The following is a 17,970-nucleotide window of genomic DNA, read 5'->3' on the forward strand; positions in this document are numbered from 1 at the left end:
TTTTAACATTTCTGTCATGATCCCATCAGTTCCTGCTGCTTTACCTCCTTTCATTCTATGTAATGCCTCATGCACCTCCCCCACACTCACATCCTGCTCTTCTTCACTCCTAAAAGATGGTATACCTCCCTGACCAGTGCAAGAAATTACCGCCTCCCATTCATCATTGACATTTAACAGTTCCTCAAAATATTCCCACCATCTACCCAATACAGCTCCCCATCTACTAACTCCCATACTCTGTTTTTAACTGACAAATCCATTCGTTCCCTAGGCTTTCTTAACTTGTTTATCTCACTCCAAAGGTGCTGTTGTTTTAAAGAAAAAATTAAGAAAATTCATGAGATCAACAAATCTCATAAGAAAATGTAAACATAACATCAAATATGGTTAGGAAAACTTAAAATAATGTAGATGTCCTATCCATTCATTTAAAAATTATTAGGATTTTTGTAAGCTACATCAGCATCCTTTAAGATGATAAAGTAAATGCTTAAACTGCTTCAACCAATCACAAAAGTTCAAGAAATGTCAAAGTACTTTGTCCAAAGTGGCATATTACCAGTCATTCTGGAAAATTACCCTGACTTTACCTATTGTAAATAACTCCTAAATAACTCACAACTGCACATAACTATATTACACTGTAATGCTTGTGATTGTATTTGTGAACTTAATAAATTTTGTAAATAGCTCATCCCCACTGTAATTTGCTTAGCAAATACAAATGTTGGGGTCCACTCTCTGAATCTATTACGTGCCTCCACAATCTTTTGACTAGTGCATCAAAAATTATCAAATTAACCCATGAAAGAACTGATCTTTACCCAGATTTAATGTGCCACTAACAAATATTCTTGCTACATTTCAACATTAATTATATAAATAAAACAGACATTAAACAGCAATCTTAACTTTGTAATGTAGTACAATATTTAAATTCATTATACTGTATTCTCTGCTGTCATGATTCACTTAAATTCTTTTTTCTAAATGACTTATGTATAAACTAGTCTGATTTCAGGGTAAAAATTATTACTTTCTCCCAAATACCCACATAACACCTTACTAATGCTTTAATTAAATTTTTTTAACATGCCGGCCATCTCCCACCGAGGCAGGGTGACCCAAAAAAAGAAACACTTTCACCATCATTCACACAATCACGTGCAGACATGACAGTTCAAATGTCACTCCAAACAGCAGATATCCCAAACTCTGCTTTTTATTAATTTGTGGATATAAATCACCCTCAAATCACTATTTAATGCCCTGACTTACAGAGACGATCAGGCTTGATGGATGTGAGTATCCTAAACACGTAATCAGTGGCTTCTTCTTCATCGTTGTCTGAGCCCCCATGATGCTGCCTGTTGGCTAGTGCCCGGGCTTTTCTCCTCAGCTTGGGAAAAACTTTACCTATAAAGACAATACAGATTGATAAAGACTTACCTTGCACTGTGAAAATACAAATTAGGATACTGTATTCCTTAACCTGTAATAATTTACATTCCATCAATACTTTTTCTTATTTGAGTATTAAATTTTGCATTACAAATGTTTAAAATACTGCTCATACATACCTTTGCCTCGTTGGGACCAGAGTGGAGGGTCAAGGTGGCCATGTGGAAGAAGACCATTTTCAAGGCAGGAGAGGAAGGCAAGAAGGTGACCACCACGAGGAAAATGGATAGGTGGATACTGAGTTCCATCCTGCCCAACCAGAACAATAGTTCCACCAGAGTCACCTAAAATCCATATGAAGTTATGCCATAATGAAAGGCAACTAACTGGCTAAGTGAGATTCAAAATATTAAGTAACTATTCAAAGATTATTCATTAATGACCAGATTAATGTCATTTGTTAGTTTCTCTTTCTATCCCAGCTTCAATGCTCTATGATTTATCCAGCCAACATAAGTTTACTATGTAAAAAACTGAGTATACTGGGTCAAGTGTATGGATGAATAATTACTGAAAGTTAGGGGTGAGATAGATAGTAGGATTGCAAAAGAACAAGGAGAATTAGGGAAGTGTAGAGGATGTGTAGACCAAATGTTTACAGTGAAACAAATAAATAAACAGTACATTGGACCCCTGAGTTTCGGCAGCCTCGACTTTCGTGAAATTCGACATTCGGTGAGTTTTTTTGGAAAAATTTGGCCTCGAGTTTCGTGAAAAAACTTGTTTCGGCAACCGTCCGGTACCCATCCGCCCGTCACCGCACACACCAAGCCAGTCTCCCACGCCATTCACATTCAGTGTGCCATTGTTTACCAACACGTCACCATCATCCCGCAGGTTCATACAATACATTTCATAACAATCCATTGTTTTTTGTGCTTGGAAGTGCTAAATAAGTCATCATGGACCCAAGGAAAGCTAGTGCAAGCCCTTTGGTAAATAAAGTGAGGAACACGATCCAGAGGGATTTTGACGGGGATGTGGAAGAGTTGGTGGAGGACCACAGGGAAGAGCTAACCACTGACGAACTGTAAGAGCTTCAACTGGAACAGCATCACACCACAGCCGAGGAACTTGCTTCAGAGGAGGAGGAAGAGGGAGTGGATGAGGTGCCTTCTTCAAAGATTAAGAAGATTTGTGCAATGTGGAATGAGTTGCAAAGTTTTGTTGAAAAGTATCACCCTGACCAAGCTGAAACAAGCCATATCTGCAACATGTACAATGACAGTGTTGTGTCCCACTTCCGGGAAATCTTAAAGAAACGCCAGAAAAAGACCTCTCTGGACAGATATTTTGTGCGACAGGGGTCCAGTGACTCTCAAGTTGTTCCCAGTTGCATTAAAAGAAGAAGGGAAGTAACCCCAGATAAGGACTTGCTACCTAAAGTCCTAATGGAAGGAGATTCTCCTTCCAAACAATAGTGTACACCTTCCTCCTATCCCCTCCTCCCATTTTCCATCCACCCAGAAGTCTTCAGTAAAGGTAAGTGTTATGTTTTTATTATTTTTTCAAATGCATGTACTTGATTTCTGATTATTTTCATTATGTATATCTTTATTTAATTTGAAAAAAATATTTTATTTTAATATTTTTGAGTGTCAGGAACGGATTAATTTTATTTCCATTATTTCTTATGGGGAAAATGGTTTCGAGTTTCGTGAATTTCGACCTTTGGCAGGCTCTCTGGAACGGATTAATCACGAAACCCGGGGGTCCACTGTACATAAGAACGTAAGAACATAAGAAAGAAGGAACACTGCAACAGGCCTACTGACCCATGCGGAGCAGGTCCATGTCCCCCCCCTTAGGAAAGGCAGATGATAAGGGAGATACAATATAGCAGATGTTTAAAACATTTGGAGTAGGCAGTAGGTTAATAAAGGTAGAAAAACATTTTCATGCAGATAGTGAGGCTCTGCTTAGGGTGCATAGAAGAGAAGGGTACTATTTTTCTGTAAAAGTAGGTCTTAGACAAGAATATGTAATGTCAACATGGTTGTTTAACACAGAGATGTAAAAGAAGTGAATGTTAGGGTGTTTTGGAGAGGTGTAGGATTAACAGAAAATGAATCTGATACAAAGTGGGAATTGTCATAGTTGCTGTTTACCTATGATATAGAACTTTTAAGGGATTTTGAAGGGGAGTTGTAAAGGCTGCTGAATGTAGTCAGGAGGGTATCAAATCAAAATCAAAATGTTTATTTCTTTGCAAAGCTTACAATGTATGGCTTACATGTTCTTTTTTTTTTTTTTTTTTTTTATTTAAACAAGTCGGCCGTCTCCCACCGAGGCTTGCATGTTATAAAATATTAATCACCACAAAGAAGGCCACTAGCATGCCTAGCCATTTCAGACAGATTAATCCTAATTCTTACTCTATATTGACATAAGTTATAGAGCAGTACATTTTAACATACATTATTGCACAATGTGAAAGGTAGGTAACTGAAGTGATTAATTAGATTTATAATAGCGAGGTAGTACAAAACATATAACAATATTATATATAATTAGTAAATTTAGGAATGGGTAGTACAAAACATATAACAATACTACAATTAGTAAATTTAGTAATGGGAATGGTTTTGTCTTGCCATGATGCACTGTTTCTATTAAAGCTCCTATATTGGGAGAGTATCTTAGACAAACTTAGGACTAACTTAAGATTTAATAGGCAACAGCTATATTAGGAATTTTATGTTTACAGTGATTTGGGCGAGTGTAAGTGTCAAGTGTATGTCAAAAAAGGAAATCAAAAGTGAACACAGAAAAGAGCAAGGTGATGAGAGTGACAAAATAATTTTTTTTTTTTAACAAGTCAGCCGTCTCCCACTGAGGCAGGGTGACCCCAAAAAAAAGAAAATTCCCAAAAAAGAAAATACTTTCATCATTTAACACTTTCACCTCACTCACACAAAATCACTGTTTTTGCAGAGGTGCTCAGAACACAACAGTTTAGAAGCATATACATATAAAGATACATGCTGTACACTTTCGTACAGCATAATGATGTAACGCGATAAAGTTAGTTGATCAAATGAAAATGCTGGCTCACAGATGGCTCCAACTTCATCCTGTTTCCTACTTGTATGTCTCATAACAATAAAAATGCTTTCAAATGAGCTGATGTAGGTAACAGCTCTTAGCCTGCTAATAAAGTTAGGAATCCTTAACCTGTAAATAGCTTGTCAATAAAGCTAGCGATCCCTAACCTAACCTTGTGAAACCCTGTTTAAAAAAAAAAAAAAAAAAAAAAAAATCTCTCCAAACTGCCAATATCCCAAACCCCTCCTTTAAAGCGCAGGCACTGTACTTCCCATTTCCAGGACTCAAGTTCAGGTATATAAAAATAACTGGTTTCCCTGAATCCCTTCACTAAATACCCTGCTCACACTCCAACAGCTCATCAGGTCTCAAATACCATTCGTCTCCATTCACTCCTATCTAACACGCTCATGCACACTTGCTGGAAGTCCAAGCCCCTTGCCCACAAAACCTCCTTTACCCCCTCCCTCCAACCTTTCTGAGGACGACCCCTACCCCGCCTTCCTTCCCCTACAGACTTATACTCTCTCCACATCATTCTACTTTGATCCATTCTCTCTAAATGACCAAACTACCTCAACAATCCCTCTTCAGCCCTCTGACTAATACTTTTACTAACTCCACATCTTCTCCTAATTTTCACACTCCAAATTTTCTGCATAATATTTACACAACACACTGCCCTTAGACAGGACATCTCCCCTGCCTCCAACTGCCTCCTCACTGCAGTATTTACAACCCAAGCTTCACACCAATATAAGAGTGTTGGCACTACTATACTTTCATACATTCCCTTCTTTGCCTCCATAGATAACGTTTTTTGTCTCCACATATACCTCAATGCACCACTCGCCTTTTTTCCTTCATCAGTTATACGATTAACCTCATCCTTCATAAATCCATCCGCTGACACGTCAACTCCCAAATATCTGAAAACATTCACTTCTTCCATACTCCTCCTCCCTAATTTGATATTCAATTTTTCTTTATCTAAATCATTTGATACCCTCATCACCTTACTCTTTTCTATGTTCACTTTCAACTTTCTACCTTTACACACACTCCCAAACTCCTCCACTAACCTTTGCAATTTTTCTTTAGAATCTCCCATAAGCACAGTATCATCAGCAAAAAGTAACTGTGTCAATTCCCATTTTGTATTTGATTCCCCATAATTTAATCCCATCTTAAAAAAAAAATCAAATCCATCCCTCTCCCGAACACCCTAGCATTTACTTCTTTTACAACCCCATCTATAAATATATTAAACAACCATGATGACATTATATCAAAATCTGGGCAATTACAAGTTCACTATCAGACTGGAGAGAACATGGAGGAAGAGAATTATCCAGATATTTGGGAATGGACATGAAAGCAGATGGGTCTAAGAAATATGAGGTGAACCACAGGGGAAAAAGTCAGCTAGTGTTGTACTGAGGCATATGTAGAAAGAAGTAAGGTTATCTATGCAGGCAAACAAGGTATGTACTAGAGTATAGAGGCATCATATTTATATGGGAGTGAGCCATGGGGTTCAACTTTCCCATTAATATTTAAGATAGCAAGGGTTACCCTGATCCTCAACGAGGCAATCCAACTGAAGTGAATAACTACAGGCCTATATAAAACTTGCCCTTACTATCTAAAATTTTCAAAAAAATGATACATAAGCGAGCTTACTTCTACCTAATATCTCGCAACATACTTAACCCTTGCCAGTTTGGGTTCAAGCAGAAAAAAGTAAGGAAGACGCAATTATACAAATGCTTGAACTGCTATATGCAGCACTTGAGAAAATGAATACAGGTCTTCCTCCACATTCGCGAGTTCCACTTTCATGGGCTTCGAACATTCACGATTGCCAAGCCGCCAAATCATATTTAAAATACGTCATTATGTATGTTAAGAATTGTGGCGGTGGCAGAGTTTGTTTGGAGGCAGGACAGATAGTCCTTCAATATGACACTAATATCAACTCTACTGCTTATTTATCACAATTGATCTAATATGACATAATCAACAACATTAATAACAGTCTAGGTAGTAGGTTGGTAGACAGCAACCGCCCAGGGAGGTACTACCGTCCTGCCAAGTGAGTGTAAAATGAAAGCCTGTAATTGTTTTACATGATGGTAGGATTGCTGGTGTCTTTTCTGTCTCATAAACATGCAAGATTTCAGGTACGTCTTGCTACTTCTACTTACACTTAGGTCACACTACACATACATGTACAAACATATATATACACACCCCTCTGGGTTTTCTTCTATTTTCTTTCTAGTTCTTGTTCTCGTTTATTTCCTCTTACCTCCATGGGGAAGTGGAACAGAATTCTTCCTCTGTAAGCCATGCGTGTTGTAAGAGGTGACTAAAATGCCGGGAGCAAGGGGCTAATAACCTCTTCTCCTGTATATATTACCAAATGTAAAAGGAGAGACTTTCGTTTTTCCTTTTGGGCCACCCCGCCTCAGTGGGATACGGCCGGTGTGTTGAAAGAAGAAAGAAGAAGAAACATGCAAGATTTCAGATATGTCTTGCTACTTCTACTTACACTTAGGTCACACTACACATACATGTACAAGCATATATATACACACCCCTCTGGGTTTTCTTCTATTTTCTTTTTAGCTCTTGTTCATGTTTATTTTCTCTTATCTCCATGGGGAAGTGGAACAGAATTCTTCCTCTGTAAGCCATGTGTGTTGTAAGAGGCGACTAAAATGCCGGGAGCAAGGAGCTAGTAACCCCTTCTCCTGTATAAATTACTAAATTTAAAAAGAGAAACTTTTGTTTTTCTTTTTGGGCCACCATGCCTCGGTGGGATATGGCCAGTTTGCTGAAAGAAGAAAGAATTAATAACAGTAATAACAATATTAATAACAGTAATACTCACTCATTATTAATATTAATACCAATACTGCATTAATAACAAGTGGTGTTGTGTTGTTGTTGATGGGTGTATAAGGGCCACTGAAAGCATAAGCGGTACATAGTGGTGATGAAGGCCAGCAGAGATGGCAGTGTTCTCAGTAGCCCTATATACCTCCAACAACATTGGAGGAGTTAGGTTCATGCTGTCCTTTTTCTATCAATTAATAGCTTAACTTACTTGCTACACTGTTAATGCTACTCTTTATCGCTGACTGGCACTATAGCCAATATCGACTAGTGCTGCTTCAGTATCGTACATATCGCAGAATCACTGGATCACTGAAGAAGGCACATTCTCCCCTCTCTCTTTCTCCTCTACTTTGGTACTCTGCTACGAGTTCTTTCTTGAATTCTGTAGTCTTTCTCACCTTCTTTACCAAAGGGCTGGCACTAGTAGAATATTTTATGATGTTTTTATATGTTTTATGATTGTTCATGGTTCAATATGTTAAGGAAGCACTATTGTTAAGCTAAGTAAATGTTATTATTATATTTCCCTACAATATATTTGTGCACCAAACATTCACGATTTTTCAACATTCGTGAGGTTTTTGATCCCCTAACCCTGGCGAATGTGGAGGGAGATCTGTATCCTCTGGGCCTCTTCACAGACCTGCGGAAAGCATTCGATACAGTGGACAACAATATCTTGCTCCTTAAACTATAAGATTATGGGGTCAGAGGACATACACTTGAATCCCTAAAATATTATCTTATCAACAGACACCAGTATGTCTCCATAAATGGTGTAACCTCAACTACTCAGCCTGCAGCCACTGGAGTGCCACAGGGCAGTGTCCTTGGCCCTTTGCTCTCCCCAATGCATCTCATCTCTTTAAACCAGCTGTATTTGCAGATGATACTACTTACATTTTTTCCACTCAAACCTGAATAGGTTAAGTGACAATTTAAAAAATGAGCTACTAAAAATACCTACCTGGATGACGACCAACAAACTTACTCTCAATATAGATAAAACCTACTACACGCTGTTCAGAAACAGCCATAAACATCCAACTTTACATACTGAACAATGGTTCTCCCATTAGAAGACACACTGAGGGCAAATTTTTAGTTCTTCACCTCTATTGCAACCTTAAATTTCAGACCCACATCCAACATATACCCAAGAAGGTCTCTAAACAGTAGGTACCCTTTCCAAAATACAGTAATATGTACCCCAAACAGCACTACTTACATTATACCACTCTCTAATCTACCCTTACCTTACCTATGATATTTGTGCTTGGGGATCTACTACAACTCATCACCTTAAACCATTAATAACCCAACAAAAAGCTGCTGTGCGGATGATCAACTCTTGTGCCAGACAACACACCCCTCCACTCTTCAAGAATCCAAACTTAATTAATGTACAAAATCTTTCTTCTTTCAACAAACTGGGTATATCCCACCATAGCAGAGTGGCCCAAAAAAGAAAAACAAAAGTTGCTCTTTTTAACTTTAGTAATGAATACAAGAGGAGTTACTAGCCCCTTGCTCCTGGCAATTTAGTCGCCTCTTACGACACGCATGGCTTACGAAGGAAGAATTCGTTCTACTTCCCCATGGAGATAAGATGAAATAAGCAAGAACAAGAACTAGCAAGAAAATAGAGGAAAACCCAGAGAGGGTGTGTATATATATGCTTGTATATGCACGTGTAGTGTGACCTAAGTGTAAGTAGAAGTAGCAAGACGTACTTGAAACCTTGCATATTTATGAGACAGAAAAAAGACACCAGCAATTCTACAATCATGTAAAACAATTACAGGCTTCCATTTTACACTCACTTGGCATATGTATATGTGTATGTATACCTTTGAAGAGTTTCGAGAGTTTCTCTACTCTCTGAGCCCGGCCATGGGCCAGGCTCGTCTGGTGCTTGCCTGATCAACCAAGCTGTTGCTGCTGGAGGCCCAATGCCCTACATATCCATCACAGCCTAGTTGATCTGGCACCTGGTGAAGATACTTGTCCAGTTTCCTCTTGAAGGCTTCTACACTTGTTCCAATTGTGTTTCTGATATCTTCTGGTAAAATGTTGAATATTCTGAGACCCCGGATGTTGATACAGAGTTCCCTTATTGTCCCCACCGCACCCTTGCTCCTCACTGGGTTTATTTTATACTTCCTCCCATATCTCTCACTCCAGCATGTTGTTATGGCAGTGTGCAAATTTGTGACCAGGCCCTCAAGTACTTTCCAGATATTTATTATCATGTATCTCTCTCTCCTCTGCTCCAATGAGCATATGTCCCAGTAGTTTAGGTGCTTTACTGGCTCAGTGTGAGCAGCAAACAATCTTTGTATTTGTTCCAGCTCTGATATTTCTCCTGCTCTGAACACGGCCATCAGCACTGAGCAATATTCTAAGTGAGGAAGCACTAGTGATTTGAAGAGTGACACCATCAGCATTATTTCCCTTGTTTTGAAAGTTCTCAATACCCACCCCGACATCTTAAAAGCTGTCGTGATCTTTGTCTTGCAATGGTCTTTAACCCTTTCAGGGTCCAGAGACTAAATTTCAAAGTGTGCACCAGGGTCCAAGAATTTTCAAAAAAAATTTTTATTTTTTCTTAGGAAATGGTAGAGAATCTTTTTCTGAAGGTAATAAAACAAAAAGTACTAAATTTGATGGAAAACTGACGAAACTATGCTCTCACGAATTTTGACGTGTCAGCGATATTTACACATCAGCGATTTTGCCAACTTTGACTCCCATTTTAGGCCAATTACATTATCCCAGTTGACCAAATTCTTAGCTATTTCAATAGTATTACTTCTGTTATATCGAATAAGCACAAGAAATCACCCAGTCAACTGTTTCAATTACAAAATGAAGTGATAGGAAATTGGCAATTTGGCCAATTTAATGCAAAGTTCAAAACATTCCGATTTCAAAACAGGGTCCAGAATAAACAATGCAGGCATTCCTGGCACTAAACTAACATTTCTTCTGTTCATCGGTTACGTTTTCAGGCTCTACAAATGAATTCCATTTTGGTTTTTTATTCACGTAATGAATTTTTATTCAAACCAAAAAATGGAAGATCTACTGTTATGCAACATTGTAATAATTGTATAAATAATATCACCACACTTGTGAACGTACATTAGACCCAACAACTGGCGTGTATTAGACGTATGAGGCCGTTTCTTTACTCTTGAACATCGGCAAAAATTTAACATTTCCGCTACTTTGAGCTCAGTTTCAAGCCATTTCCAATACGAAAACCAATCAAAATCACCTCAATTTCTGTAAAATATCTTCCATTCTATCAAATGAGATCAAGAAATCGCAAATACAACTATAAAAAACATATGAAAAAACACTGCAAGGTCGCTGATTTAATCAAAAATTATGGTCTCAGTTTTTTCTCTCATTATGCACTGTGTGCTGCAGGATTTGTTTTATGTGGTGTACACATACCACATAGATGTATTCTCTCATATCTAGGCCTAAATTTACCACTCACAGCTTATCTGAGTGAGTTGAGCTCATGGCATAGAACTACGGTTTGGGCCCTCAACTCAAAGCCGTAGAACTACGGCATGGACCCTGAAAGAGTTAAAAGAAAAATCAGCTGACATAATTATTTCCAGGTCTTTTACATGATCCTTATGTTCTACTTGGTGACCCTCTTGAGTTTTGTATACAGTGGACCCTCCCTTTTCGTCATTAATACGTTCCAGAGAGATAAGCAAAAACTGAAATCAGCCTGTCTTTCATAGGCTTGTGTCCTGGGAGTGCCTTTTCCTCCTTAGTGATGTAGGTCCTGTTTGGCATTTTCTTCCAGAATAGGCCAGTTTCATCACAATTAAACACTTGTTGGGGTTGGAATTTTTCAGCTTCACCATGCCTTATCACACTGTGTATGCCACTACAATTCTTGAAATTCTCAAACCAACCTTTGCTGGCCTTAAATTCACCAATATAAGCACTAGTTCCAGGTATTTTTTCCTGTTCACCTGGGTGTTAGTCAACTAGTGTGGGTCACATCCTGGAGGACAAGATTAACCCTTTCAGGGTCCCCAGGCCCTCTCCCAGACTTGTTCTCAGGGTCGCCCAAATTTCCCCAAAAAAAAAAAATTCTTATGAAAAGAAAGAGAATCTTTTCCCGATCATAATGACACCAAAAGTATGAAATTTGATAGAAAACTTATGGAATTATGCTCTCGCAAAATTAGCGGTCTCAACGATGTTTACGCATCAGCGATTTTGCCCACTTTGAACCCTATTTTCGGCCAATTCCAGTGTACTAGTCCACAAAAATCAAAACTATTTCGCTAGAACTCCATTTTTTTCTATCGAGTGAGTACAAGAAACCACCCATTTACCGATTTCAACTATCCAATACAGTGGTCAGAATTTAGCAATTTTGCCAATTTCACACAAATTTCAAAAGATGCCAATTTCGAAATAGGATCCAGAATAAACAAGAAAGACATTCCTGGCACTAAAATAACATTTCCTCTGTTCATTAGTCACGTCCCCACGCCCCTCTTACATTCTTTTGCTTTCCACTTTGAATTTTTCTCACAAAAAATAGAAGATTTACTGTTATGCAGACTACTGCATTAGTGTAGAAATGGTATAAATAATATTGGCACACTTGTGAAAGAATATTAGACTCACCAGTTGACGTGTATTTGACGCTAAGCATAACTTGTTTACTTTTGAACTTTGGTAAAAATCGAACATTTCTGCTACTTTGAGCTCAATTTCAAGGTACTTTTCATTGTAAAACCAGTCAAAATCATCTCAATTTCTGTAATATGTCTGCCATTCTATAAAATGAGACCAGGAAAACTAGAATACAACAATAAATACCATACAAAAATACAGTGCAAAGTCGCTGTTTTAATCCAAAACACGGTCAGTTTTTTTTTCTCATTACGCACTGTGTGCTGCAGGATTTTTTTTATACTGTGCACACTGACCACATAGACCCATTCTTTCACATGTAGGCCTACCAGCTTTCTCTCACTAGATTTGAGTTCGCTAGAATTTAGGCGTACTAGTACGTCAAAATACCTGGTGCGTAAGCCATACTAGTACGTCCAAAACCCTGAAAGGGTTAAGGATCCCATTGGAAATAAGTTAGGCAGTCCTCAATGACGCACTGACTCTCTCGGGTTATCCTGGGTGGCTAACCCTCTGAGGTTAATTGTTTCTCGATAATTGTTTCTCGTTAAGCCACACCAACAACAGTCTCTTCACATCTTCGAGTAGTACAGCTGACGTTGGTGCAGCAGCAGCTGATGGTGGTGGAACAACAGCTGACGGTGGTGCAGCAGCAGCTGACCGTGGTACAGCAGCAGCTGACCGTGGTACAGCAGCAGCTGACCGTGGTACAGCAGCAGCTGACCGTGGTACAGCAGCAGCTGATGGTGGTGCAGCAGCAGCTGACCATGGTACAGCAGCAGCTGACCGTGGTACAGCAGCAGATGATGGTGGTGCAGCAAGAGCTGATGGTGGTGCAGCAGCAGCTGACTGTGGTACGATAGTATTTCAATAGTATTTCCCACCCTTTTTACCACAGGGTTGGCACTAGAAGCTTTCTTTAGGCAGCTTATTTAGCAGTTACAAGCACTAAAAGCAATGGAATAATAAAAAATTTATTGAATGTATGCATGCAACCGTCCGCCCTGGCTTGTAAACAATGGCATTAGCTGAGCTGAGACACTCTGGCCAGACAGACCACGTTCAGGACGAATGATGCGAGTTTTTCTTCGTAGGTCGGGGAAATTTTTTATGCTGAAACACTTCATAAGTTGATTTTATCGTTAGATGAGGCTTTCATAAGTCGAGGGTCCACTGTAATCCATTTCAGACACCCAGAAGTATTACCAAATTTTTGTTTTTAGCTTAAATATAGATTTACATGCAGAAAAGAATGACAAATAAATATAAAGCACTGATATAATGTATACATGAACATTTATCATCACACTTACCTTTATTGAAGATTTGTTCATGTATAGCTGACAGGGCGAGAGGAGAGGGAGGCGAGTTTATTGTTGGAGACAGGACAATATGCTTCAATTTGACACTAATATCAACTCTATGGCTTATTTATCTATCACAATTCATCTAATATGACATAAAAACAACATTAACCCTTTCAGGGTTGGTGCCGTACTAGTACGGCTTACATGCCAGGGTTGGTGCCGTACTAGTACACATAAATTCTAGCGGCCTCAAATTAAGCGGGAAACAGCTGGTATGCCTAGATGTGAGAGAATGGGTCTTAATGGTCAGTGTGTGAGGTACAAAAAAAATCAGGGACCCAGTGGTGCATTGTGGGAAAGCCATTTTATTACACCTTGTTCACCATGTCTAGCGCTAAGAAACTCCTCACTCCTCGGCTAATTGGGACTGTTTTGTTCCCAAGTGACAGTTCAAACACAGATGGAAGTGTCAGTGAAGATGAATTTCATGGTTCTGAGGAGTTTGTGACCGAAAGCAATGCCCAGGAAACGTGAAGGAAGGAAGAAGGAAGGTAGGAAGAAAGGAAGGAAGGAAGAGATGAGAGGAAGGAAGAAAGGAAGAGATGAAAGGAAGGAAGGAGGGAAGGAAGGAGGAAAGGAAGGAGGGAAGGAAGGAGGCAAGGAAGTAAGGAGACCATTAACCCAGCATAACCCAAAACATTCAGACAGTAATAATAATAATAATAATAATAATAATAATAATAATAATAATAATAATAATAATAATTTTATTTCTTTGTAAAGGTTACAATGTGTAATTACAGTTTTGATTTGCTAAGTACAAAGATAGCCACTATCATGCTGAGGCACTTCAGGCAAACTAATCCTAATACATAGTAACTAATTAAAACTAGATAAGATAATAGTACATAGGGGCTCTGGTGGCCTGGTGGTTAACACTCTCGCTTCACACGGCGAGGGCCTGGGTTCGATTCCCAGCCAGAGTAGAAACATTGGACGTGTTTCTTTCCATCTGTTGTCTATGTTCCCCATCAGTAAAATGGGTACTTGGGTGTTAGTCGACTGGTGTGGGTCGCATCCTGGGACACTGACCTAAGGAGGCCTGGTCACAGACCGGGCCGCGGGGGCGTTGACCCCCGGAACTCTCTCCAGGTAAACTCCAGGTAATAGTAATTACTACTTAAAACTAAACATAGAATAGTGGTTAGCTGTTTTACAATCTTGTTTGGACTTAATAAATCTTATGTATACTTAGTACAAAATCTAATTTACAAGGAATGGTGCAGGTGGTAATACTTTATGGAATGGCAGAATTAAAAGCCAGGAGGTCACATGATAAAACTAGCCAGTAGATGTTTGGTTGATTTGGTTAATATTGTGAGATAAGATGATTTTTCAGCAGAGTCCTAAATTTATAAGTTGTCTGGGGATCCTTGACTTGTTCTGGAAGCGAGTTCCAGATCTTTGGGCCTTTTATGTGCATAGCGTTCTTGCAAAGTGAGAGTTTTACTCGAGGGATGTTGAAAAGGGCCTTATGCCTTGTATTGTGACTGTGCATTCTGTTGTAACTGTCAAGGAGTAGTTTTAAGGGGGGGGGGGTTACAGTGGAGTTTAACGTTCTGTATATGTAGTAGGCACAATAATAAGAGTGCATGTCTTGTATATTTAGCAAGTTGAGTCTTTTGAAAAGTGGTGGGGTGTGCTGTCAGTGACTTATTTCCATGTGGGTTGGTGGGGTGGGGAGGAAGTTGACAGGCAGTGAGGGTGGTGAGTGATAGTGTTATTTGTCATTGTGACACTAATTACACCAGTGACTCAGCATATTACAAGTCCACCTCCACACAACAACTACGAGCTTTACAGAAGCTGAAGCAGGTCTGGGAAGTGTCCAGTGACTTTGTGTGTGTATATATGTGATAGAAAAATAGTAATAAACAACATTTTTTATTGTTGGTTTGTGTAAACATGTTTTGTAAACAATATAATGACTGTGCAGTTATTGTGTAGCACACAAAGAGTGAATATACATTCAATATACCTTACATTGGCCTCACAGGCCATAAAATTACTTGAATGAAGAAAAAAAAGGAAGGAAGAAGTAAGGAAGTAAGGAAGGAAGGAAGGAGGGAAGGTAGGTAGGTAGGTAGGAAGAGATGAGAGGAAAGAAGGAAGGAGGGAAGGTAGGTAGGAAGAGAGGAGAGGATGGAAGGAAGGAAGGAAAGAATGAAGGTAGGTTTGTAGGGAGGAAGGGATGTGTTGTGGAAGGCAGTGAGGGTTAGTGAGTGGTGGTATGATGCCTCATTGTGACACAAGACACACTGGTGACTCAGCATATTTACAAGTCCACCCCCACACAACTACAAGCTTTCAGAACCTCTTGTAGTTATAGGAACCTGTCCAGTGACTATATGTGTATATATATGATAGAAAAATAGTAATAAACAACATTTTTTATTGTTGGTTTGTGTAAACATGTTTTGTAAATAATATAATGACAGCAAAGTTTGTGCTGTTATTGTGTAGTATACAATGAGTGAATATATACCAAATAGTCTTTATATTGGTCTCAGAGACCATAAAAGTTACTTGAAAAAATAAAATATTAAAAAATAAAAGAAAAAAGTAGAAAAACAAAATAAACAATTACTGGGTGACCGGCAGACGGCAATGTTGCTGTATGCAGTTCAATTTCTGTCAACTTCACACCTCCATATCTCTAAGTAATGATTGCAAAAAAATTCTTTTCGGCCTATAATACTCACAAAAAACTATCATTTCATGAGAAAAAATTATTATTATTTTTTTTTTTTGAATATTTTTCGACCCTGAGAACAAGTTTGGGGGAGAGAGGGCCTATCGACCCTGAAAGGGTTAATAACATAGAAACATGATATATACTCTAGAATGAGTAAAATGTCATTATGTATGTCACGAGTGGTGTTTTGTTGTTGTTGTTGTTGGGTGTATAAGGGCCACTGAGAGCATAAGCCGTACACAGTGGTGGTGAAGGCAGCAGCAAAGGCGGTGGTGTTGTCAGTAGCCGTATATAACTCCAACAACATTGGAGGAGTTAGGTTCGTGCTGTCCTTTTTCTGTCGATTAATCGCTTAACTTACTTGCTACACTGTTAATGCTACACTTTATCGCTGGCTGGCGTTATAGCCTTTATCATCTTGTGCTGCTTTAGTATTGCACATATCGTAGAATCACTGAAGAAGGCACATTCTCCCCTCTCTCTTCCTCCTCCATTTGGTACTTTGCTACGATTTCTTTCTTTAATTCAATCGTGTTCCTCACTATCTTTACCAAAGGACTGGTGCTAGGAGCTTTCTTTGCACCCATGGTGGCTTATTTAGCAGTCACACACAATAAACAAGTACCAAAAACAATGGATTATTACGAAATGTTTCGTATGACCTCGCAGGATACGTTCACTCATTGAGAAACAACATGAAACTGCCTGAGAATGTGTGTGAGAGGTGGCTTTGTGTATGCGCTGGGCACTGGACAGGTTCTGTACCATCGACAAAAATGGAGGCAATGTTTTGACGAAAAAGGTCAGCGAAAACTGAAATCGGTGATAACTGAGATCAACAAAAAGGGAGGGTCCACTGTATAGTGTTCCTTTTGAGTTCTTCATTCTCTCCATACCTAAGCAGCTGGAACTTATCACCACTGAATGTTATGTTGTTCTCCACTGCCTACTGGGAAACCCTACTTATGTCTTCCTGTAATTTTTCAGTGTCCTCTACTGTAGTGACTTTCATGCTTACTTTACTGTCATCTGCAAATGATACAAAAGTGTGCCGGGTGCTTTTATCTATGTCTGCTATGAGGAAAGAAACAGCAGAGGTGCCAGGACAGTGGCTTGGGGCACTGAGCTTTTGACCTCGTTGATGCTGGATCTTGCCCTGTTCACTACTACCTATTGTGTGTGTGTGTTAGGAATCCGAAAATCCATCTGCCTACCTTCCCCATAATGCCCATGGCCCTCATTTTGTGCGTTATCACTTCATGATCTGTCAAATGCACTTGCAAAATCTGTGTAAATCACATTTGTGCTTTGGTCATTTTCCAATGCCTCCAAAATTCTGTCATAATTGTTCAGCAGCTGTGACAGGCATGATCATCCTGCTCAAAAACCATGCTGGTTCAGGTTATGCTGGTTGTGCTGGTCCATGAAATTTATAATCTGCCGTCTCATCACTCTTTCGAATATTTTTATAATGTGAGAAGTTAGGGCTACTGGTCTAATTTTTAGCTAGTGCTCCAAAGCAGCTATGTCTGCACTCTTTAAGGCCTCCAGTATTTCACCTAGTTCTAAGCTCTTTCTCCAAAGAATGCTGAGTGCTCGTGCTAATGGTACTTTACACTTCTTTATAAATAGAGCATTCCATGAATTTGGTCCAGGTGCTGAGTGAGTGGACATGTTGTCCATTTCTTTTTCGAAATCTATGGGGTTTGTACCAATGTCAGTTACGTAGTTGGTCTGTGTGGCCTGTGCGGCTGTCATTTGGTGGGTTGCTGAACACTGACTCATACTTTTCTTTTAGGATTTCACTCATTTCCTGTT

At 39.1% G+C, this 17,970-nt stretch overlaps 1 protein-coding gene and 1 long non-coding RNA gene across 7 annotated transcripts in view; one reads left to right on the forward strand and one right to left on the reverse strand.

The window, feature by feature from the left end:
• Nucleotides 1-17,970, reverse strand: part of LOC128691561 (small G protein signaling modulator 2) — a 652,393-nt gene that overhangs the window by 186,982 nt on the left and 447,441 nt on the right. For all 6 annotated transcript variants that reach the window (XM_070088836.1, XM_070088840.1, XM_070088838.1 and 3 more), the window contains 2 exons: nucleotides 1,584-1,748; nucleotides 1,282-1,419 (listed from right to left, as the gene is read on the reverse strand). In XM_070088836.1, coding sequence (XP_069944937.1) covers nucleotides 1,282-1,419; nucleotides 1,584-1,748 — 303 coding nt within the window. The remainder of the gene's footprint in view (nucleotides 1-1,281; nucleotides 1,420-1,583; nucleotides 1,749-17,970) is intronic.
• LOC138853233 (uncharacterized) overlaps nucleotides 1-17,970 on the forward strand; it is a 169,115-nt gene that overhangs the window by 58,048 nt on the left and 93,097 nt on the right. The gene's annotated exons all lie outside the window — the stretch shown is intronic.

Source organism: Cherax quadricarinatus, chromosome 26 (genome assembly GCF_038502225.1).
Source record: "Cherax quadricarinatus isolate ZL_2023a chromosome 26, ASM3850222v1, whole genome shotgun sequence".
NCBI lineage: Eukaryota > Metazoa > Arthropoda > Malacostraca > Decapoda > Parastacidae > Cherax > Cherax quadricarinatus.